This window comes from Dromaius novaehollandiae, chromosome 3 (assembly GCF_036370855.1).
Source record: "Dromaius novaehollandiae isolate bDroNov1 chromosome 3, bDroNov1.hap1, whole genome shotgun sequence".
Taxonomy (NCBI): domain Eukaryota; kingdom Metazoa; phylum Chordata; class Aves; order Casuariiformes; family Dromaiidae; genus Dromaius; species Dromaius novaehollandiae.
Window position 1 is genome coordinate 40,301,647 of NC_088100.1, and position 23,997 is coordinate 40,325,643.

Here is a 23,997-nt window from a genome sequence, read left to right on the forward strand (position 1 = left end):
TACTAAGCAGTATCCGTTATAAAGCTGGGAATGTGTGTTCTGAAATAGAACCTAGCTTCTGGTTATTATTTGATCTGTATCCTTCCAAATACTTTCCCTTGTGCATTCATAGTACAGAAACAAATCAACTGAATAAAGGTTATGAGGGGAAGTAAATATGTAAATGAAAGTGTGCATGTTCAGTAAGTACAAATCAGAAAAAAATACTGTTCATGTTGTAATAGTCTCGTTAATAAAACTCCTTAGTCCTAGTTCTGGCTTTCCTCTTAAATCCCAAATCACAAATTGTACTTAAACCTTTTTGGAAGAAAATATGGAAATGCCCCTACTATGCATCTTTCAGCATCTCCTCTTTGTTTTGAAGTTCTCTTTTGACTTTAAGATAAAAGGTTGTCTTTTATGTATATATATATATATATGTATATAAAGCAGTATAAAGCAGTGCAAATCCCTTAAAGATAGGAATTCTATCCAGTTATTCGGGAGATGAAATCAGCCTTTGCATTTGATCTTCAGTCTAATGTTGCTTTGAGATTACTTTCAATGTAACATTACCTCCGCCTTGAGATATGTGCACTGTACTGATTTACAGTTCATATCCTTTTGACAAATGTGGTCTAAACAGGTTAATGCTAGGGTATTTTTTATTTAAGGTGTAAAATAGGTAAATGCTGCAAATAAGCAGGTCTGACTATAATTGTTGCTCAGAAGCTCTAAAAATGAGCACACCAGAGACATTTTTCCTTTAATGATTAATACAATAACTTGGTAGAGAAGGAAGACTTAGACATGGCTAATACAAATATTCTCATTTCTACTTTTTATAGCCACACCTAATGGTGTCTCTTCTGTGTTATTCTTTTGCTTGGAATAACTCTTATTAATAATTCTTATTAATATTTTATATTTTCTCTCTTTTCTCTTTGTTCTGGCATCCAAATTTAAGAATAGCAATGGAAAATAAAGTAAGGGATTTCTTAGTAGGCACTGTTATCATCTAAGCCAAAAATAACCTTTTCTCTTTACATCAATAGATCTTTGTCAGTTATGATTTAAAAAAATATATATTCTGTACTAACTCTTTCCCAAGAACACATTCTTCTTTCCTCAAGGGAGGAGGAGCAGGGGCAGTGCTGTGCTGATGCCGAGACTAATACAAGCCCGGGGCTTTTGGACGCTTGTTTGAAATCACCATCAAATCCGTGTAGTCCTAACCCATCTTTTCTTCCCCTTTTGACTTTAATGGGACAGTTTCCTCAACGGATTGTACGGCCTTTCAAAAAATACGCTTGCTTCGTTGACCTTTTGGGTCTGAGGCGTCCTTCGGGGTGCTAGGGTGCCCCGGGGTGCCGCTGCCGGCCTTCCAGCCCCTCGGCAGAACCCAGAGCCGGGGGGTGCGGCGCGGCACTTCCTCCCTTGCAATGAGAGCAGGGAGAAAGAAATAAATGCTGGTATCTGACAGCGGTCATCCCCCAGACACCAGAAAGAGCACTCCCTCCGACGGCTGCATTTATCTGACTTTTTCAGAGAATTTTTCATTCTTTAAAATACTCTTTAATTCAGATATCGTGCCCGAACCGCGCACGCCATGGCGGCTGCCTCAACGGACACCCACCGCAGCATGCTGTGGGCCCCGCGCGCCTCAGACTCTATGGTGAAACAGGGGGCGGGGCGCTCTAGCCGGTGCCGCCGCTCTCTATGGTGTGCGGGGAGGCGCGGCGGGGCACGGCGCCGGCTCCGGCTCCAGCTGCGGTGCCGCGGTCGTGGCGCCTTCCCTCTCCGGGCACCATGTCGCCCCCGAAAGGTGAGCGGGGCAGGCAGCGGCGGCTGGGCGTAAGCGCGGGTGCGAGCGCGGGGGCACCCGGGCCTTCGATAGGGCCGTACGGGAGGAGAAGGGGGCCAATTCGCCCACGCCCAAGACGAAACGCGACCTGAGCGCCGCCGGCTCCCCCCGCCTCACGCACTGGGAATGGAACCGCCCTGGCCGCGGGGAGCGGCCGCGCCGGGCGCGACCACCGCGGGGGCGCGTGGGGGGGGGCGCGCCCCCCCGCCCCCTCCGCGCGCCGCTTCCCGCCTCTCCTAATGGCTCTCGCCGCCGCGCGCCAAGCCGTTGCCGTTACGTGCGGGGCCGTTAGTTGCCGGTTGCCGCCGCGGAACGGTGCTGGCGGCGGCGGCGCCCCCGCGGGGCTGGGGCGGGCGGTACTGTCCCCGCTGCGAGGCCTGGCGCCGCGGGGGCTCCGCTCTGCTCCGCGCCGTGCGGTGCCGCAGGTGTCTCCGCCGCTCCCGTAGCGCGGTGTGTCGGGCTGCGTGCTGGCGGCGGTGCTGGGGGGTCTCCTGGGAGTGGTCCGCCGTCTGCCCCGGCTTGGCGGTGCCCGAGGCGGGTTTCCGCCGCTGGGGAGAGCGATGCCTGCCCTCCTGTCTGCTTCCCCCGTAAACGGCCCTGTGTAAGGCTCTTTGGTTCTGCACAGCAGACTTGGAGGGGGAAAAAAGGTGGAAAAACTCTAGGAAGAAGGTGGCCAGGAGAAGGAGGGAGGGGAGTTTCTTGCAGTGTGTACAGCGCTAGATGGATCTAAGGTGTCCCCTGCCCCAGCTGTGCTTGGCAGGCTGCTCGGCTGTGCTTGGCAGGCCTGGTTTGGCCCCAGGTTGCTATTTGAAGAGTCTTGGCAGCATGGTTAGATTGCCTATGGAGATATGTAGGAGGCCCACATTTACATCCTAAGGTTTTTGGCCTGTCTGGTGCCTTTTGCTGGAAATTGTTCAAATCAAACGTGATTTACTTAAGCCTGGGAGAGAAACACGGGTAGAGAAACAGCAACTTAGTTTGTGCTTCCACCTCTTTCTTTCTTTAAGCTGGTTCGGGCTGTCAACAAAAGAGATGTGCTCACCAGTCATGCTTTCCTTCTGTCCTCCAGTGCTGCACTGGTATTGCTGCAGGCATGCTCTGACCCAGGCTGGGGGAATGATCTGGTTGAAAAGTAACTAAAAATAGTTTTTACCATACTGCTGGAACTCTCTATGGTAGTTACTGGTTTCATGATCATGCCCTGGTGTATTGCATTTACTCAAGTTTGTAAACTTTGCTGAATTGAGGCTTTGAAAAAAACTTTTTATAAGAGCAGTTAGTGTAGACAAGCGTTAAATTTAATTTCTTAGTTCAGTACTGAATAGACATAAAATCTTAATGTATAATAGCTAAGGGACATTGTTAATGCTCTTTTAGTGCTAGCAGAAACAATATTGTGGATTGTATTTTTTATTATCTAGATATTTGTATTTGTTTTGCATGTCACTTTCTTTAAGTAAAACTGGACTGGGTTCATTTTATTTCCTGGTTGTTATGCCCTTGGATTCCCCCTGCTCATATAATGCAATCCAAACTTCATTTTAAAATGGCTTATAACTTGTAAGTCTCTTCTAAACATCATTAGTCCAAAACCTAATTGGCTTTACCTTTTATAAGTGGTTACTGACGTGGATAAGATTTTTATCTACAAGGAAGTAGCTAATTTAAATAATTACAGCAGCAGGATGTATTAACTGTACCTTGCAGAAATGTTATACAATGGAAGACTTCACTGACTTGAAAAATGAACCGAATCATTACATGCTGGATTCAGCAATTCATACCCATATTAAATGAACAAAGTTATTATCAATCTTCCTGGAGTGACATACTGTTAGCTCATCACTTAATCAACAGAGGAACATAAACTTATGCCAATTAAATTACGTTTCTTTAGAATATTCAGAACATGACAGATAATGCCATAAAAGCTGTTACTGAACAACCAGCATCCGTCCACGAGATGCCATACGTAACACAGAATACTTCACTAATTTGAAAAAAGGCTTTGTAGACACTGCTCACTAAGTTACACTACGTGTCCACAGATTTCTCATGTTATTGGTGATGCTTTCATACAAAGAAGTTGTGTTTTGTCAAGCAGTGTTTTGTTTACTAGTATAGATGTAGTCTTTGCCACTCTCTGACACGGTGGCCAGACTATGCCAGTTGGCTTTATACTGTGAAACTCTCAGGCTTTGGAGTGGGGTGGTTGTATCCAAACTGTCTATAGATAACACAGATGATACGTAGTCCTTGAATTGTTTAATTTACTTGAATACCTTAGTATTTCTACAGGGAATAGTTTTTCAAGAAAGGCCTGTTTGTGTGAAGTCCCATCACCATTCTGATGGAATTTCTCTTCTCATACTAACTTCAGTGAAAAATAAGGCCGAGGAAAATGCTGCCTTATCTATTAAGATTTGCTGGATTGATTCCCTTCTTTGCTAACACTGAACTTTTCCTCTCTCTTTGCTTTAACTAGTCTGACTCTTCATGTCAGACTTTAGTGTACTGTGTAGAGAGGATTGACCACTATTTCAGAGTGAACGCTTACTGTCAGATCATGAAAGCACAGGAAGACTTTTTGATTCCTGTTAAATATATAGTAGTTTATGATTAGTTTTTCTATAACATAGAATTCTTAGGAAACAATGGCCTCTTATTATCAAATGTATCTCGAATTCCTGTACAATCTTCTTTTAGAGAAATTTTTAAAATTTAATTTAGATCTTTGTAGGAAGTATTTCACAACATTGACGCTATTATTCACTATCATGATAGTACTTGGTATAATCATACAGCTGCAGAACACCCCGTTTCAATTCATAAATTAGAACGAAGGCCATGCTGAGTTGTCATCTGTTTTCTTTCAGAAAATGTCAGCTTGCTGTTCAAGTTGTACTGCCTCACAGTGATGACCCTCGTTGCTGCAACATACACAGTAGCTTTACGGTACACACGGACAGTGGAAACAGAACTCTACTTTTCAACTACAGCTGTTTGCATCACTGAAGTTATCAAGTTATTCTTAAGCGTGGGCATCTTGGCGAAGTAAGTATGTGAATGCTAATTTTGAAAAGGAATCCCTACATCTAGCTTCAGACTCTCAGATATCTGAGGTACAGGTACGTTTGCCTACGTAACTAGAGAATCATGCTGTGGAGGGGTCATTTTAGAGCAGGTCACAGAGCTTGTGAAACCTCCTGAACTGAAACTGCTATGTAAACAGCACAATATTCAGGTGTGTCCTTTCTGCATATTTTCTATATTTGTATGCCTTGGAATAGGTTCAAAATGTCAGCAGGGATTATCAGTGGTGTGCTGGGTCTTTACTAGTGTACGTGAAAGCTTGACAGAGGGCTGTGGCCTGCGACGTTACATAAAATTGGAACGTTCCTACTAATAAATGTCCCCAAACAATATTACGGACAGACATTTTGCTGCCACCATTAACCTCGAAGAGTCAAAGTGGAAAGACTGTAGTAAGAGTTTCTGTAATCCAGAATGTCACCGAGAACTAGAAGTTGTGTCCCCATATGAACACCTGAGAAGTATGGAGGCTATCAGTCAGCTGTCTTACCTCTCATTTTCCATAAGTTCCATGGAAGCATCTTTATACTCCGGACATTTCCAAATCCCAATTCTTACTATACTAGAATTTGTTCTTTCAGGGTTTTTACTTCTCTCTCTGTGACTTTTGGTACATCAGAAGACCTGGCTGTTTTGTGATAGAGGATCATGAACTCACATGGTGTATTTCTGGTTTTTATCAGATCTTTTTTTCTTAACATCAAAGTGCTATTTTACTTGCTTTAGAAAGCAGCTGTGGCAAAGAGCTTTTTTTTTTTTTTTTTTAACCTTTGTTAAATATAATGCGTTAGAAAAGGCGAATGTGACTGGTGCCAGATTTGGAAGAGCAGTTTTGTATTTTTTTTTATGCATCCTAGGCTCCTCACTCTGTCTATACAGAATATTATCAGAGGTGTCTCTGCTGATGAATGGTTGCACTGTGGTTCTCACAGTGTCGTGGCCAATGTGGATCCAGTGATCCTGATCCATTCTGCTTTCTGGAGGCTTCAGCAGCCAAGGTCTCTGAATAGCGAAGGACCTGTGGGTGGGATTTGGTAGCCATACCTTCATGTGTAATTTCCCAAATCTGTTCTTGTGTATGTGGGACCCAGGCTGTCTGTAGTATCCCCAAGAGGCCTAGTTGCGGCAGGATAAGTAACCTGTCTTTTGTTAAGAGTCAATAATATTTTGTTTCGTTAAAAGTAGGACTTGTCTTTTTGACTGAAATAATTTAAAAGGCAATTACTTTTAACACAGGAAGGCATCTGTTATACTTGTTAGAACAACCCTGCACAGGCAAAAGTCGATGTAGCCCTCCATCCTCCCTTTGATAGCAACCAGTAGTGGATACTTAGGAAAAGAGTATAAGCAATAGGGCAAGCACAGACTGACTCTTCCTTAGCTGGTGGCAGTCAGATGCTTATAGATTTCTCAGCCTGAAGGCTGTGTAGGTGCACGCTGTGGCTGTAGCCCCTAATGATCCTGTCCACTGAGAGACTGTCCAGTTTCTTTTTTGAAGTGTTAGTCCCTATAACACATGTGAAATAAGTTCTGCAGTATAATTATACAGTATGTGAAAAGTACTTTATATAAGCTTAATATATACTTAACAAATTCACTGGATGCTCTCTTCTTGTATTAAAAGACATAATGAGTAATTTTTGCCTCTTCAAATTTATCATTTTAATTTTCACATCTCTACAGATCTGTATTGTATTTTCATCACTCACCTCTCTTCCCAGCTAAGGAGTCCTAGCCTAATTTCTCTGTGATCATTCTTGTATTCTTCTCATCAGGCTTCCCAGTATTGTTACATCCCTTTTGAAATAGGATTCGGAGTTGTATGCAGCATTCAGGATGTGAAACATACTGTGGCATTATGCAGAGGAGTAAAGATGCTTTCTGTTTTGGTCTTGGTTTTTTTCCTAAGAATTCATAACATTCTGTTCACTTCTCTGAATACAGCTGGGCCTTTAGCTGACACTTTTGGAGAAGTACTCACATCTTTTTCCCATGGGTCAATAACTAGTTTAGAGCTGATTGCTCTGCTTTGGAGTTGTTATCTCCTGTGACTATTTCTTGTGTATTGACACTGAGTTTCATTTGCCATTTTAGAGTCCAGTCACTTAAAACAGGATTAATTTGACTAGCCTGTCTTTTTGAAGGTTGTAATATCTATTCTGATCTGGTCAGCTAGTCTTTTTTCTACAGTTGAAAGAGAGATAGAGATGCTCACGACCAGACAGCTATTCATCAGGTCTTTCTCACCTCTTTTAGTATGATGTCTCACTTGCTGGTGGGTTTGAACTCCTTCTTTTACTGACTAGATGACTAGAAAGCTGTTGCTCAGATGGCAAAAGATTGGGTGAATTCTATTTGATGTAGCGAGAGACCCTTCTGCAATTATTCAAAATTTGCTTTTCCATATCATGTATGACTTAGTATAAGCAGCAAAATTTGCCAGTTTGCTAGTAATCTCCCATTTTAGGTCAGTTATGAGTATGTTAACAGTGTAAGTTCCAGCACAGTTTCTTGCAGTGTCTGTTTGACAGCTTCCTTTTAAATTTCTAACTGTTTACTTTGTCTTGTGTGAGAGGAGGTACCTTGGTAGTTTAATAACCAGTTCAAAGATAGAAAACAATCTGTTTGTTCAGTACTGTTGGATACATTTGGGTACCTTTTTATTGCTGAAACAGGCAGTTTTATTACGGCAATATACAGGATACTGAAGTAGTTTGATTCTCAAATTGTTCCGGTTGCAGAATTTGTTTTCTTAGGCATTCTTACATGATGCCTTTGCTGTGTTTACTTTTTGGGTTTCTCCTATAGGACATATTGAATGAATGAATGTCCAAAGATTGTCCTTCAAAAGGGAAGGTTATGATAGTTTTAAGCTGTGTAATTATTTATTCAACTGTATGTTAGGGCAAAAGACTCAGCTTCTCATACTTATTTAAAGTTTAGTTGACCATTTGGTAATTATGCTTTTTTAGTTCTTAGATGATGCATTATTTCTTAGCAATGGATCAAGAAAAGTAGAGCTGATTTGCAAACTCTAGTTTTAACTTCAGCTTTTTAGACAAATGTATATTTAAGTTACAGAACTGATTGCTATTGGTATCTCTTACATATTCAGACCTATGAAGAAAACTGAATCAATTTGCCAAGTCAAATGTAAGGAAACGTCAAGAAAGTTGAATTCAAGCCAAATCATTTTTACTTCCTCATTTTGGTTTTGCAGTGTACATCTTTGGGCACCTTATTTTGTATTATAAGCTAGATACAGAGAATATTCTTTTAAATTCTTTTTTGTATAGATTTTAAATTGATCTAAACATGATCTTTGTACTGAATTCAACTTACAGTTAGAAATTCTTGGTAAGTATATGCTTCGGAAAGCAAACCCACTGCAAAGACGAGCTATTAGATAGTTCATCTTCTTGTTCCCCAAAACTGAAGTGAAAATGGTGCTTACTGAGCACTAGTTATTCTTCATTGATGAAATTCCATGACAGAAGTCAAAAGTAGACATAAACAGCTGTGACTGCTGTGGTTTGAGTTTGAATGAGTGATCAGTTAGTTCACTGAGCATGGTTTGGAAAAGAAGTAGGTGTAGTTTAAATATTATGTTCTTGTTCAACAGACATTTGAAATAGATGGCACTTGGGTACTCAAGCTGTACTTGGGTTATTACCAGGGGTTCTAAGTTTTCTTCTAGATCTTCATATCCCAGTGCCAAGCAGTATGAAAAATTAATTGAGGAATAAATAAACTGATACTTTTTTCTATACTGTAGGTGACTCATAACATTTTATGCACTTCCGTATCTAGCTCAATCAATAGTGGTTGTCTGTAGCATGAACTCTTCCTCCTCCTTGTAGTGCACTACTTCTCTGCAGATTTTTGTATCTAGGGCTGTCCCTTGTAAACCAGACACGTCTTGCAGAAGGCAGATAAGTGATAATGCTCAGTGTTGGCAAATCTGGCCCCATGCAAAATTTCCCCTTAAGTTAGGAGTTTTGCATGTGGTCTTGATTGTACAGTGGGAAGTACAGGAAACCGTGCTCGCCTCTGGTAAATGTACTGCCACTGACATTGGTTTTTGTGGCTGCTCTCTGCAGCTGCCTGTATCCAATAAAGACTGCTCCAGCCTAGCTCTCACTAAAAAACAAGGAGAAAAGGAGATGTATCCTGGGCATCAGACACTGAATAAGACAAGAGAGGAGAGAAAGTTGGATGGAAGGATCAGGAGATGACAGAGCCCATAAATCTTTGGAGGGGCAAAGTTTAAGAATCTGTAGCACAGAGTCAGGAGGAATCAGGAATAGAGAATATGCAGGAACTAGGTAGTTTGCAAAGGAGCCTGGAAGCCTGGGGCATTGAAAGATTGCTAATTTTGCATATTAGGAGTTTGGGGCAGGTAGATAATGTGCATTGGTAGGAAGAAAGAAAGTGGCACATGAGTGAAATGTGTGGAATTGGGCTCCCAGGGCTCTGAGGAGGATGCGAGCCTCCCCCCCACATCGGTGGTGGAAGCGTAACAAGTGTTAAATTTAAGAGTGGTAGAGGAATGCAGTAGAGAGGCCTGTAGTATAATTGAGAGGAGACAGAAGTGATTTTGGATGTTGGTGTTATTTGTCAATGGCCAAGTGAGAGAAAAATGGAGAAGGGGAATGTGGGTCTAAGGGAGTGCTGGGAGAGCTGGGAAGGGAATCTGAGGACTCTGGTAGCAGGGACAGGGCAACAAGAAATGTTAGGTTGGTGTATGAATAGTAAGGGAGGACTTAGGGATGCAGAAGTCAGATTTTAATAAGCTGAGGAATAAGCTGCAAAGAGGGCAAGGAGCAAGAACTGACACATTCTTCCCCATTGCCTGCTCTCTCGCACACACGCTGTAATTGCATGGTGGAGACATGCAAGGATGCAAGGGGACAGGAAGCTGCCACGTGCACTGCCCAACCTCTTTGTACGTGTCTGCTGGGGGCTCAGCTTCTGCCTCAGCTTCCTGGGGCTGGCTTAGAGGTGGGAAGTGTTTCAGACTCAGTGCAAGGGTATAGTCTTTTTTCTCTCCTGCACTGTGAGGGCTGTGGTAGCACCACAGGTAGGAATGTCACTTCTAGGTTAAAGAGGAGCTGGAAAATGGCAGACATTCGACAGAAGACACACATATTAGGAGGCAAAATTAAAAAAAAAAAAAAAAAAAAAAAAAAAAAAAAAAAGGACAACCTTCTGTCCCATTCCCTGTATACTTAGCTACTTATTCCAGTGTTTGCAGTGCTTATGGTGGTTGAATTTGTTACATATTAATGCATCTAAGCTCCCAATTCCCGAATGTCTTTTTCCCCTTTGGTGGATTCTACTTGTTGAGAACCTCACTGTTTTTCCCAGTTAATTTTTCCTTTAATGAGCAGAAAGTATAACTGATTATTAAGAACAAATTTTCAGCCTTCCCAAAGGATTCATTGACTTGATTTCTGTTTTCAAATACCAGGGGAAGAGGGCCTCCAGTTATATTAATATTTTATTTTGCAGAGAAACTGGAAGTCTGGCAAGGTTAATAACATCTTTAAAAGAAAATGTATTGGGAAGTCCTAAGGAATTATTAAAATTAAGTGTTCCATCTTTGGTGTATGCGCTCCAAAACAATATGGCTTTTGTGGCTCTTAGCAACTTGGATGCAGCAGTCTACCAGGTAATTGGCCTTTTTTTGCATAACTGATCTGTAAATATGTTTCTCTCTACTGTTTCATGAGGCATGCATATTAGGTATCTGTCTGCCTAACACACAGTACTCCCTTCAGCCTTAGTGTAAAAGTTAAATGGTGCTTTGTTATATGCAGAGCATGTTGTAGTGCTCTGGTTTTCTGAGCTCACCCACTCACTGCTAGAGATTTAAAATTCGCATTGTTGTAATTGAAAATGGCAAAGATAAAGAAGGAACTATGGGAAATCAATGATATAAAATTTTATTTGTCATTCTGTAATTGAATTCACTATTTTATTTTCTCATTTTGGAGGAGTTCATAAAACCTAATACTGTATGCTATATTCCCTTTTTCTTTAGGTGACATACCAGTTGAAGATCCCTTGTACAGCTTTATGTACAGTCTTAATGCTAAGCCGTTCCCTTAGTAAATTGCAGTGGTTCTCTGTCTTTATGCTGTGTGGTGGTGTTACACTTGTGCAGTGGAAGCCTGCTCAGGCTACAAAAGTACAGGTAAGAGTTTACATTTCACCATTTCATGACAAAGAATAAGTGGCACCAAGCCTTGTATTTCACTTCACAGTAGCTGGGGAATAAGGTAATGTCTCTCACATTCCACACAGCAGTATCAATTTCCTATTTCCAGCCACTTCATTTACAGCGTAGACATTAGCTTGATCTTTTACTTTCAAATTTGTTGTACACCAGTTCAGACAGGCTTGCGGTATTGCTCTAGTCTCATTTGTTGGAAAGGCGGCTGATTGCTACAATTAGTGTAAATTACCACAGTCGCCGTAATCAGTCTAATGGCAATGCAACATCACAGGAATATCTGACTAATATATTATTTCCAGCAGTTGGCCTTGGTAGCATTGTAATTGTTGGAGCAGAAAACTTGGAATCGAAGCACTTGTGGAATTAGAAATGAAGCTCCAATGATTTTGTGGGCGTGGACATGTCATTTAAGCACAGTCTTTTAGAGACATTGACCTAATCCCATTCTAGGAAAAAACAAGCGTCCTCTGTTTCTTAGGTTTTAGTTGCTGGTCATCACCATTAATAGGAAAGGAAGGTCATGCAGCTGGAAAGACTGTCCACAGCCAAGCAGCCAGTGCCTCTGAGCACAGTAAAGATCAGTAAAAGTACATGTGGAAAATGAAACACCACAGTTAACTGTCATGACTCTACTGAGCTAGTCTGCAGGGCAGCTGTAGCTATCCAAATACATTTTGTACTGCAATGAAAGGATAATAATTTTGATGTATTTAAAGTAGCTCTGGAATTGATTATTGTAAATAACTGAAGTGTTGCATCTTTTTAAATTAATGGTTGATGTTGCAGGTGGAGCAGAATCCATGGCTAGGGTTTGGAGCAATTGCTGTTGCTGTATTATGTTCAGGATTTGCAGGTAAAGTATTGTTTCAGTATGCAGCTCATATCAAGAGGACTGCGTCATTCACAATGTGTAAAATATAAAATTTTAGAATAGTCAGCTATCTTTGTTGATTAGCAAGATAAATAAGGACTTCATCCCCTTGGCCCATAATTACCTTCTGCTTGAGGTAATTATAAACCATACTTATGACATGATTACTCTACTTGTGGAACAAATGACTAGGAGCACATACTGTTGGTTTTACATGATGCAACTCAGAAGGCAGGTTTGCAAGTGGAAGAGCTGTTCAAATCCTTAGAATAAGACTACGGAGAACCTCTGTGATGACTTGCTTGGTACAGCTTATTATTAGTTTACAGTCATTTTATAAAGTTGGCCTCACAGTGAATAGTTCTCTCATGGTGATGACTGCATGAAGAACTTGCATTTTTATAGGAGGGGAGCTGAACTCCTCACTTTTTTTTTTTTCTTTTTTTTTTCTTTTTTTTTCTCCTTGGCCAGCCCCCAGAATACACATTGCCAGAGTTCTGTATGTGGTAAATCTAACTGAGATGTGGGGGACCACAAGTAAGGTAGGGAGGAAGATGAGTAGTAGAACACCTAGATGCACTGCATAAAGCATTTCTTTACAAGCAGCATTTCCCCTTAAAGTAGTTTTTCTCTCTCTTGCATCTGCAGAAGGAGACAAGAACTTGAGGACAAGTGAACTGGTGCTCAACAATAAGGAAATACAATTACTATGTAATTTAAAATTTGACTTACAGAATTCAGGGACATTTTTTTCTGGCTGTAAACTAGACTTCCTCCCTCTCCCTGCAAGAAAACAAGGTGTTACCACTCACCGCTAGCACCATACAATTCTGCAAGAGTCATCTTGTGCTGTGCATACATGTTCCTTGTTACTCATGGAAAACACTAGTTAGCAGGGAGAGAAGGGAGGAAGGACTGTTTTTTCTCTTGGCTTCTTTAGCTGAAATGGCCACTTTGAAGTAAAAACAGTAAACGAGACTGTGTAGAGCTCACACAACATTTCCTGGAAGGAATAAAATTTACTAATTCTCATAGATGCTCCCAAGCCATGAGACAAAATACAGCATTCACAGTGAAGCCTGCTGACTGTCCTAAAGCTCTCTAGGTCTCTCTGGTAATATCGGTGGATTTTTTTTGATATTGTTTAGACTTTCAAAAATGTGTTCATATGAGATAATATCCTATTTCCTTGTTTAGCTTTTTGCGCTTAAAGTCCTGAACTATGAATCTTTTCTCTAGCTGCTTTATTCAGTAAGTGTATTTAATATATATTGTATTAAATTATGAATTGTGTTTTTATGAGTTTAAGAGCAGCAAGACTTCCCTTGAAACTAATTCAGTGATTTTGGGAGGACTGTGATTTTTGGGAGGACTGTGTGTCTCAGACTTCTAACACTTAGGCCTCATCTCTGTGCTGCCCTTGTTCAGTAGTAAAGCTAACAGTTGCGGATGAATAATATTGAAAAATTCAATATATATTAAAAATTAATATATATTAAATAAAATTGCTAAGAACAACTATTGACAGAGGCAGTCATATGAACTTACTGTCCCTGAACTTCATTAGGACCAGAAGAATACATGGTAATTATATGGGCCTGTGACCAGGTGGAGTGGTAGAATTGTTGATGCTGTTCAGGTTTGGAAACAAAACAATTCCATATACTTTTCTTACATCATAGGAAGGATCTTGGGCAAAGTTAATTACCAATAAATATTTAATCAATAGAACTCACACCAGAAGGTCATACAAATGACTAAGGAGATCTCAAGGTCCTGCAAATTGTTGTATACATTTTGAAATGCAGAGGAAATTCCGGAGACTAGCAGAGTCCTGGTATTAGCAGCAGTAGCTAAATGGTAGCTGGTGATGATATAGTCAAATACAGGCTTGTTAGTCTGACATACATATGCTGAGTTGAATAAAGAAAAGGTAGATATGGAATTTAAATAATGTAGAATATAAAGTCTTTATTTGCTGTTGTAATCTTTTGAAGCTGTGGTTGCAGAATGTGCCTCCACTATGCCAAGCACTCTGTAAGCAGAAGGTTTCAAAGGAATTTACAGTCTCAGTACTGATGTAATATAGTTCCCCTTTTGTGAAAGTTTTGATTTGATACTGCTAAATATCCTGATGGGGAAAAAATCATTCTATGTCATACTGAAATACATAAACACCATCTTGAGGATAAGACACCAGGTGCCAAGGTAAAAGGCTTTTTCTAGTGCAGAAAGGCACAGAAAAGATTTTGCTGGAATCAGAAGCCTGACATTCAAATAGAAATGAGAAATAGTTTTAACAATGAAGCTGATGGACTATTTCCGTTTAGTTTTTTCATCTGTCAAACTTTTGATGTTATGTGAAATGATTCTGTCCTGAAAGATGTACATCTGTAGGACATGTTGGGCCTTCTGCATTGTACAAACTTGTGTGAAATGTAAGTCTGTAAGATACGATGAGTCAATAATCCTGTCTGGCTTTAAAACATCTTTACTGAAAAGGGTTTATTTTTTCCTTTAGGAGTTTATTTTGAGAAGGTATTAAAGAGTTCCGATACTTCCTTGTGGGTGAGGAATATTCAGATGTACTTATCTGGGATTGTGGTGACTTTATTTGGTGTCTATATGTCAGAGGGAGCCCAAGTTCTCGAGAAAGGATTTTTCTACGGCTATACATACTACGTCTGGTTTGTCATATGTAAGTATCTTGTGGTTTTAGGCTCTTGTTACATTATTTTGCTTTTTTAGCCTATGGTATAAGTGTTTGAACCTACAAACTCAGTCTGGCCCACTGTTTTTTCCTGTTTTGAGAGATTGTTAAATTATTATTTTCTTTGGAATTATTTACTTGTTCAATTGAAGTGTGCTGAAACAGCACAGAGTAGCAATCAGATCATCTGTACGAGTCATATTTTATCTACTAGATGTAAAATAGGCATGCAGTTTTGCAGTGTGTTGCTTTAAATTACCTATTAGGACTACATAATTCAGGCAAGGAATATATTAATGGAATAAAATGTATCACGTTCTGTTACCTACAGCTACTTTACTAATAGAAACATGTTGTCTGCTTTCCAGTTCTTGCCAGTGTAGGTGGCCTCTACACTTCTATTGTTGTTAAGTACACAGACAACATTATGAAAGGCTTTTCTGCAGCAGCAGCCATTGTTCTTTCTACCATTGCATCAGTCATCCTCTTTGGTCTCCAGATAAGTAAGTAGCTTTTGGCCATCAATTTGATCTTACCTGTGTGTTTCCCTCCTGGTTGGCCAGCTGTATACACTTCATACCAAGGCAATCATCTGCGCCTCCTTTGAAATTTTCTGATTTTTTAATTCGAGAAGTCTTCTCCCAGGAATCATATGCACTAACGTATTATCCCTGTTGTAAATGTTATATAAAGTACTTGATCCTGTGCTACCAAAGGGATTCATGGTCTATTCTTTCAGGTGCATTGTACAATTTCAAATGGGAAGGTTCTTCCCAATTTAAATAGCTCACCAATTTATATAGCTTTCTTCATGAATCATTTTCTGATGCAGTTCAGAATGCAAATTGATATGGCTGTATAACTGAGGCTGTGGTTGATAAGTTATCCTTGTTTGTTGACTTTAGTACAGCCAGCGCCAAATTAGTGTCTTGGCTATTTCTGCTGGGGCATTACCACATCCCTGTTAGGTGATACCCCCTGCAGATTTAAATTTTACCTTCCTGTTTGCTGTGCTCATCAATGCATGAGTGTGACTCAAACGATGACTGGGGTCATGATTTATGTAGTGAATATTTTTGAGAGGAAATAGCTGATTGCTTTGGGCTGTCTGGCAACTTCAAAGGATTTTCTCCCTGTTCAGCTCCATGTCTGATATCCAGTAGCTCCTGCTTAGTCCTTCACTGTTTTTTGACTTTTCTGCCATAACCTCAAATGGTATGGTGCAACAGTGGAAGAACTAGCTCTCTGATAAGGTATTAGTGAGGTGAAACTTAACAAAAGTTTGCATAAAGAGCAGAGCCTCACAGTTTTGCTGAAAAATAGCACCTTAAACCAAGTGATGAAAAATACAGCCAATTTTAAAAACTCATCTGGACAGAAAATTTTCTTGTTGGTTGGCACAAATCAAGCATGTGAAAGCCTCATTTATAATACTTTTCAATACTTTTTTTATTTTTATCACATCACGTGCTTATCATGAGTATCATGAGTTTATTGTAATATAAGCCTGTCAGAGCTTGTTTGGAGCTGCAGGAAGTGTTTTATACTGTTTTTTCTGACCATCACCACATTCTTGCTGATATGTGACTAACTGAAATGGCATTGGGATTGTAAATGCTCAAGAGTTTCAGTGACAGTGTGTGAGTCTAGATTCTACAAATCAGTATTAGCAGCTAATTTTCCTGTTTAGTTCCAAGTAATTTAAATACTATTATTCAAACTTCATCCCTAATTTATATGGTTTAGTCTTCTGAGTGTTTCATCATACATGGCGGTGTTTATTTAAACTGTTTTGTTTCTTTTCAGCTGTTACCTTTTCCCTGGGTGCTTTCCTGGTGTGTATTTCTATTTACCTCTATGGATTACCTCGACAAGACACTACAAAAATCCAGCCATCAGAGACTAAGAGTTCCAAAGAGAGACTTGTTTCTGTGTGACATTGTCCACAACAAATGGACACAGACAATAGAAAAAATGGACTGGAAAAAAAAAAAAAACTGCATTTTTTTATATTAGCCTTAAGCTAGTCATGAGACAGTTTAAAAGAGATAGAATAAAAGGAGAAGCTAGTTCTGTTTTACACGTGAAGTTTTCAGTGGCTGATGTTGAGGCTAAGTTATTGCCAAGGATCTGAACTTGCAAGGAACTGAACATCAGTTGTATATAATGTACATAATGGAGAGAAATTTGGTTCTTATTGTGTATTTGATAAAATGTCTTGCCATTGGAGGGCAGAAATGCCCAAAAGCTTCAAAAAAAATCTATTAAAAAGAGCACTTACTGCCAGCATTTTCTTTTAAACCATTTGGCAATTGCAGTTTGATTAATCACAGGAAAAGTCTGTCTTCTAGGTAATACAGATCAGACTAACAGAGTATTTCACTAGTGTTTTCATTAATAGTATTTTTTAAATGCAGCCAAGTCTGGCTGTCCTTCACATCTTCACCAGTAGCAACCATGTTCATGCATTGTTTACCCAGAAGTAATTTGAAGTAGCCCTTGCTAAACAAGAGCTTTAGAAAATCATTTTAAAATGATTTTAAAAGTTATAATGAAAAACTGGTGTTACTCTTAAAGCATTTAAAAAGTGAATGTAACTTAATACTTGCTGCAGCTATTAGAGGAGTTTTTGATGTGCTACTTGTCAGACAAATCCCAGTTGTACAGAGGAACATCAACATGCAGGTAAGTGTTCTTGTATCTCCAGCTTAGTAAGAAGGAATCAAATCAAGGCATTGGACTAGCTGATTTTTATCTGTCTCTCAAAGTCTTTTTGTGCATTACAAAGGAATGCTTGAAAACAGTTCCTGTAATGTATGTTAGGCTTTGAAATTATACACTTGGCACTCAGTTAAATCAAAGCAAGTCCTCCCTAATTTTGAGGCATCACTCAGTTCAACATCTCCATAAAATTTAACTGCATGTAGGGAAAACTGACTTTGGTGCATTTTAGCAGCTTTTTTAAATTCAAAGTGCATTCAAAAGTCTGACCAGGTTTATAGCCTGTTTAGATTCCTTCAGCTATGAGTTAAGCCATCTGGATTTTATTTAATTTGGGGCATGCTAAACACAGCAGTAACAAACATGCTTAAATTTCATTCCAGTGGGAGAGGATGTTCCTCTCTGCATTTTGCAAACTGTTCCATGCATGCAGAAGACGGGGTGCCATCAAAGTGGCGCTGTGGTGAGTCAAGGCTTTGGTGGGGAGGGCTGGGGTATCGTCAGGCATTGCAGAGGCTGGAATAGCTATCAATCAGCATTATCTTATACATGATGCTCCCCTTTTTTTCCAGCAGTGTCCTGGCTCTGGCCTGTGTGTGTACTGTGATGAGGGAGTACTGTGGTTCCAACAGCTCAGCAGCAAAACAGCTTTTCCTCAGTCATTGCAAGTGTCAGCTTAGCAGGGCAATGGGTGAGGAGCAGGTCTTACAGATCTGGCAGTTCACCTTGGCTAACATTACTGAAGGGAGGGTAGAATACAACACAGGAATAAAACCTCTGAAATCCTACAGCAAGGGTAACTAGGCACAGGTCTGACTGACTCAATCTGTAACAAAGACAGCTACTGTACCATTAAGTCTAAGTAAACAATGGCAATTAAAACGAGGAAAAAACTTTCATTACATAAAGCAGCATAGTGTAATGGCACTTCCTTTACCAAAAGGATGTGCCAGATTTGCAGAGATAAATACATAACATTTCTCTTTTATGGGAAATACTAAGTACACTAGTGTCTAAGGACGCTACTAAATCACTTTTTCCCAGATGTTTGGTATATCACAACTGTGGCCTGCCACCAAATGGCTGTGCCATGCATGTTCTTCTGCAATCAGTATGATGCAGCATACAAATCTCTTAAGAGCAGACAGCTTCCAGACTGCATTAAAAATGACTCACAGGAGCATAGTTATATCCTCTTGAAAAAAATCTTCTTACTAAGATATTTGACTTTACATTGCATACAGCTTTATTACATTTGAGTTACAGGTGTAATGCCAAGAAGTTTCATTCCATTAGCTAGAACCAAGCGTGCAGCTTGAAAGAGGCAAAGCCTTGCCTGCAAAATAAAAATATCAGTCACTTACTGCTATGTAGTAGGACATAGTTCTCAGGGCAGCATTTAGAAGCAGCCTGTTAAAAGCTAAGAACACTATCCCCATCTCCTGTACTCATGTAGAGCACTGAGATTCACACAAACATTTTGAGTGCTGAATAACAGTAATGCTGGTAGCATTTACATCTCCTGTTCAGAGGTCGTTCCAGTGTCAACAAAAGCCTGAGAAAGTGGTGTCCAGCTTAGTTTAATAATGACTTTTATACATACAGAACAAAATAAATGAAATGCCCTGCACCCTCAGAGCAGTGACCAGAAAGGATGCCTGCAGAAGAGCTACTGATTGCTAAAAAGTGAAAAGCTTTTATGCATCACAAAACTGACATTGGTGGCCACAGCACAGGCTTTTAGAGGCTGAAGATACAGCTGAAGTCCCCCTTCCCACTATGCCTGGATTAGATACTATCAAACAGCTATGGGATGCTCTGGAAATTTCATTGTTCATTGTCAGCATCTGCTTAGCTGTTACACAACTGGCTGTTAGAGAAGGGTGCTATCAAACCTTGTCCCCCCCCAAACAGTTCTTGAAAGCTGTCACATTGTAAAGACAGTTAGAAGGATAAGGAGCTGGAATTTTCCTTGTCGCTTGGACTTTCTTAGCTCTTCTTCCCAAGAATACACAGAACCACCTCCAAAGACAGGACTATCTCTAGTATCTAAGCAGCCATCTAAAAGTGCAGCTTCATCATTTTCACTTATTCTCTTCCCCATCCACCCCCGCCAATATGGCTTAATGCTTAAGAATAATCTCTGACCAAAAGCAGATAGGTAATTGCTTTTGAAATGAATAACAGAGAAAATAAAAAAGACTGTATATTTTTTTCCTGAGCAGTTAAGGATTCAAACATTTCCTGAGAGATTTGCAGAAATTAATATGCATCTCTCTGGAACTGCACATTAACAGTTTTCAGCCTAAGTGCTCTAGCTAGCACTAAGTAGAAGGGCAATACAGACAATTTGGGAGAGGTAGGTGGAAAGAGGGAGGAGAAATTCAGTCATCTCCTAATTCTTTGTCTTCCCACATAAGAACTAAAGGAAACTGTGACACATTAACGAGCAAGTTAAATATATGCTTAAAAAACAGTTCAGAGGGAAAGGTGATGAGAAAGAAAGAGTTTCTTTGGATTTGGATTAGTTCTCCTTATTGAGCATTCTGTTTTAGGAAGGTCAGGCAGAGCAGCCCTTTCCAGGAGGCAGAGTCATGAACAGCTCCTGCGTTCCCAAAGTGGTGCCACCATGCAAGCCCGCCCATCATATTGTTAGCCTGAAGGTGCATATTCTCTCAGTAGTTCCAAAGCTGGTCTCACAGAGCCATAACGCAGCACTCCTTGGGTGCCCCACACAGACTTCAGCCACATAACAACATTGTGCCGTACCTGGGCTAATTCAGGGGCGCTGCCTTTCACAAGAAGGGTTTTATGTGCCACAGCTGCAAGATGGCTGAAATGGAAAGCACAATGAGAACAAGCAAGCCCCTCTACAAGAGCAGTGCTGTGGGCTACAGAAACAGGAGGACTGGAAGAACCACAACAGCAGCATGCCATACATTGTTATTTCCTACAGCCTGTTTTACCTTCGCTAAGGGAGGACATGGTTTTCTCTAGCCTGCATGTTGTCAGAGCATGCAATCAACAAGGTCATGCTCTTAACAACAACCAAAACACCAAATAAAACAGGAGTGGAAATACTCTAGAGCCGTGTAGCCTGCCCTGTCATACCTGAGATGTGTGATTCCTTATACAGATTTTTCTAACTTCTTAAAGACTTCCCCAGGCACAGATTCTACAGCTTCCTCCAGCAAGTCTACTCCAGTGTTTCACTGTTGTGATAAATCGGACAGTGTCCCCTGCAGGGACAGCTTCCTGTGGAGTTTGACTCAGTCTGACTTACAGCAATAACACACTTTGTCCATCTCAACATGTAGACTTAGATCAGTGTTTAAAAGATTTCTCGACAAAATCTCTTAGTTGAGGTTGAGAGCTGCTTATCAGCTCAGAGCTACTCTTTAAGATATGATTAGTGCTGCATGATTTCAGGACCAAGTGCTAGGTTACAGCCAAATGATTATTTTGGCCAGAAAGCAATTAGGCAATTAGTTTTTGAGGAGGCTCCTGACTGCTTTGTTCTTGGTTCCAAGCTTGATCTCTACTATTTATAATATTATTTGCTATCCTGCTTTATACTGTTCCTGCACCAAAGAGACTGGCCCACAAATCTACATCCTCTTACCACCATTTTAACTCTTCAAAGAAGTGCAGATAGGAGGGCTGCAAAGCCAGGTCAGGAAGAGAAGCACTGCCTGTGCTTACCTGAAAGGTCTGCCAGTACCAGCAGTCACCTTACCTAAGTGTGAGGAGGTAGCTGACAATGTGCTTGGGTTGCATATCCTGAGAAGATCTATACAGGACCTCATCATACCTGGGAAAAGAGAAAAGGACTCTTTGATGTTACAGGGGAAGGAAGCTGTGGTCTCAGGCTCATCAGACTTGCTTAAAATCAGAACAAACACACAATCATAACTGCAGAATTAACAGTATTCTTCTGAACCAGGCCCAAGCCATGCAATTAGCACACAATTATTTCTTTCTCCCAATTCACTTATTGTTGGAAGGAGGTTGTTGCTACTCCTCATCATGTAAACACTGTGGATGCCAGAGCTGAAAGTTGCATGCTATGGCAAAGAAAACATAAAAGCTGTATTTGATCCTGGAACGCTATGTCTGGTTTTACATTTCAACACTGATTCTAAGTTCCAAGGAGCAAAAAACATATATTAAACAACTAAGGCAGTCAAAAGTAGTCCCTTAAAGGATGTTGCCTTTAATAATGGCAGCTTAGAATTTTAAGTAGCCAAATGGAATCTTGTAACATTAGAAGAGACAAAACAATATGGGTTTATATAATCCTGAAATAAAGTCTACTTATGTAAGACAGCGTTAAACTGGAAAATACGTGCAGATTCATGGAGATCCATGATGGTTCTTCATGTGTTCTGCTCCTCGTGCACATGCTCTTTTTCACAGCCTCTAGGAAGTTACCCAGCATCTCTGGGACTGAATAACTTTCAAATTCAAAGCTAGGAAGTGGGGAAATGGACTTCCTGGTCTTTGCTCAGCTCCCAAGCGCACCCCTTCCAGCATGCCCAAGCCAAAATCCTCTGGGATCTTCCTCCTTTAAAGGCCAGTTGCAGTAGAACCGGAGAGCAGGCTCTGATAACATGGGCTCAGTGGTCACGTGGAGCTGTAACACCAGGGAGGGAGAGCTCCCCATTACCCGCAATGGGTAAAGCAGAAAAATGTCTCTTATATGTGTGTTCAGAAGCTCCCCTCAGCCAGCGTGCCCCAGGTGGCCACAGTTCAAACAGGGAAGGTTGCTCCCATTATACCACTTGAACAGATGTGGCGAGACAAAATCAGGGGAACTTATGCATCATCTCAGGGACAATTTAGATACCGACAGCTGTTGACCCAAAGACAGTGACATAGTTTAACAAGCACTGCCCAAATGGCCATTAATAAAGCTTCATGAAGCATCAAAGCTAGTATCAAATGAAGGGCACAGGTGCCATATTAGTGTTGGCCTGTAACAACTTGTTAGATTATTTATCAGTAAAGAAGTCCCATTTCTGCAGGGGCATACATGCTGCCTTTAATCTATTCATTAGTCTGCACAGTTAATGAGCAAGAACCTCTGCTTGAAAGCGGACAGGTGTCAGATATGCAGCAGTCCCCGCAAAACAGCCTGAAGTACATTAACTCTGTCAGTTTCCACAGAGAAGATGGGCAGCTATGCGCTAATCCAACAAAAACTGAGAAACAATCCACAAGTTTTCTGTAAAATACAGTTGCTCTGGATAAATAGGACTGCCGGTCTCATCCAGTCAGAGTCTTGGCTGGTCAGTGAAGTCATGGCTGGTCTTGCTATTGCTCAAGAGATCATACAGCCTACAATAAATGGAAGGCAGGCATTCTGAGGCAGTGACAGTGAATGGCAGCACTCTGCAGCCTGCAGTCTCAGGTAGGAAGAAACCACCTGGGACTCTGACATGAGTAATGACTTTTGGAGGTCCAAATTTTAGAAGGGTGCCCTCAAGAAAGCCTTACTGTGGCCAAAGGAGTCTTTGGGACTGCACAGAGTGCAAAGCAGCCAACAAGACCTTTCCTAGGAGTTCTGAAAGCCTCAATTATTTACAGCTCCAACATGGGCTGTGCGGCATGGACAGCTCCCCTAGTCTCTGTACTTTAATTTCACACTTAAGAAATAGTGAAAACAGCAACTGCTCGACTTGAAGACTGAATTAATGAAGAACATTACTGCCATTAACAGGTACTAATTGTGCACATCCTTCACAGCTACTGAATGTGTACGTGCATATTCCACTTCACCTCACCCAGAAGCACTCCCTCTCCCCTTTTCCACATGACCAAAAGAGAACCAGAGAATCCATGTGAATCTGCAGCTAATATTTATATAGGGTTTAGGATATTTTTGTGAAGACAATAAATAATTAAGAGACTCAGTTACACAGAGTATGTTCAAAATACTGCTTTTTCCACTCACATGGTTTCTAAAGTTTACATATTCACTGATGCAAATTTTTCAAGGGAGGGTTACTGTTGCAATCAGTATGGTCCAATGGACAAGTCATTGCCTAAAATACCACTGCTCTCTTATGACTGTGCAATCTGTGCCTGCTCAACAGGCTGGCAGCAAATCTCATAAGTCTATTTTAAGGGATCTGGTATTTGGAAAGAAAATGAGACAAACCTGAGAAGATGCTGAAGAACTGAGATGGCCTCTGGCTCTTGCAAGCACGCCACATTAACATCAGTCAGCTGCTCATTCCCATGCATCTGCTCTAAACTAGAAAACAAAACAAATCAAAACGAATCAAAAACATGCTGGATGGAAAACCCTTGTTAGCCAAGCTGAACAGAAAGTAACAATAATTTGTATTTTAAAAAAAGTGTAGGCATCTTTTGCTCAAGCTGAATAGAACATTTGAGACAGGCTAGCTGATTTCAGTCCAAGATAAAAAGTCATTTAAAATTTGTGCTAGACATTCAGTTTCAACAAGTTTAAAAAAAGAGATTAGACACATGCATGGTGTAGAAGCTGATGCTACAAG

General features: G+C 40.6%; 2 protein-coding genes across 8 annotated transcripts in view; one reads left to right on the forward strand and one right to left on the reverse strand.

Moving 5' to 3' along the window:
• The first annotated feature begins 1,657 nt into the window (after positions 1-1,657).
• SLC35A1 (solute carrier family 35 member A1) lies at positions 1,658-17,056 on the forward strand. Of its 2 annotated transcripts, none has more exons than XM_026093436.2 (8): positions 1,658-1,804; positions 4,720-4,897; positions 10,448-10,607; positions 10,980-11,132; positions 11,961-12,027; positions 14,567-14,743; positions 15,124-15,258; positions 16,562-17,056. In XM_026093436.2, exons 1-8 carry the CDS (start codon positions 1,699-1,701, stop codon positions 16,690-16,692), a joined length of 1,107 nt encoding a protein of 368 aa, XP_025949221.1. In that variant the 5' UTR covers positions 1,658-1,698; the 3' UTR covers positions 16,693-17,056. The 2 variants fall into 2 exon arrangements, with proteins under 2 accessions (XP_025949221.1, XP_025949222.1); XM_026093437.2 differs by lacking the exon at positions 1,658-1,804 and adding an exon at positions 2,117-2,444.
• A 1,642-nt stretch (positions 17,057-18,698) lies between these two features.
• RARS2 (arginyl-tRNA synthetase 2, mitochondrial) overlaps positions 18,699-23,997 on the reverse strand; it is a 41,371-nt gene continuing 36,072 nt past the window's right edge. For 4 of the 6 annotated variants that reach the window (XM_026093429.2, XM_026093427.2, XM_026093432.2 and 1 more), the window contains exons 17-19: positions 23,637-23,732; positions 21,213-21,287; positions 19,041-20,309 (exon numbers count right to left, since the gene is read on the reverse strand). In XM_026093429.2, coding sequence (XP_025949214.1) covers positions 20,129-20,309; positions 21,213-21,287; positions 23,637-23,732 — 352 coding nt within the window. In that variant the 3' untranslated portion in view covers positions 19,041-20,128. Of the gene's footprint in view, positions 18,813-19,040; positions 20,310-21,212; positions 21,288-23,636; positions 23,733-23,997 lie in introns of those variants that run through there. The other 2 variants (XM_026093430.2, XM_026093428.2) reach the window with 1 other exon arrangement.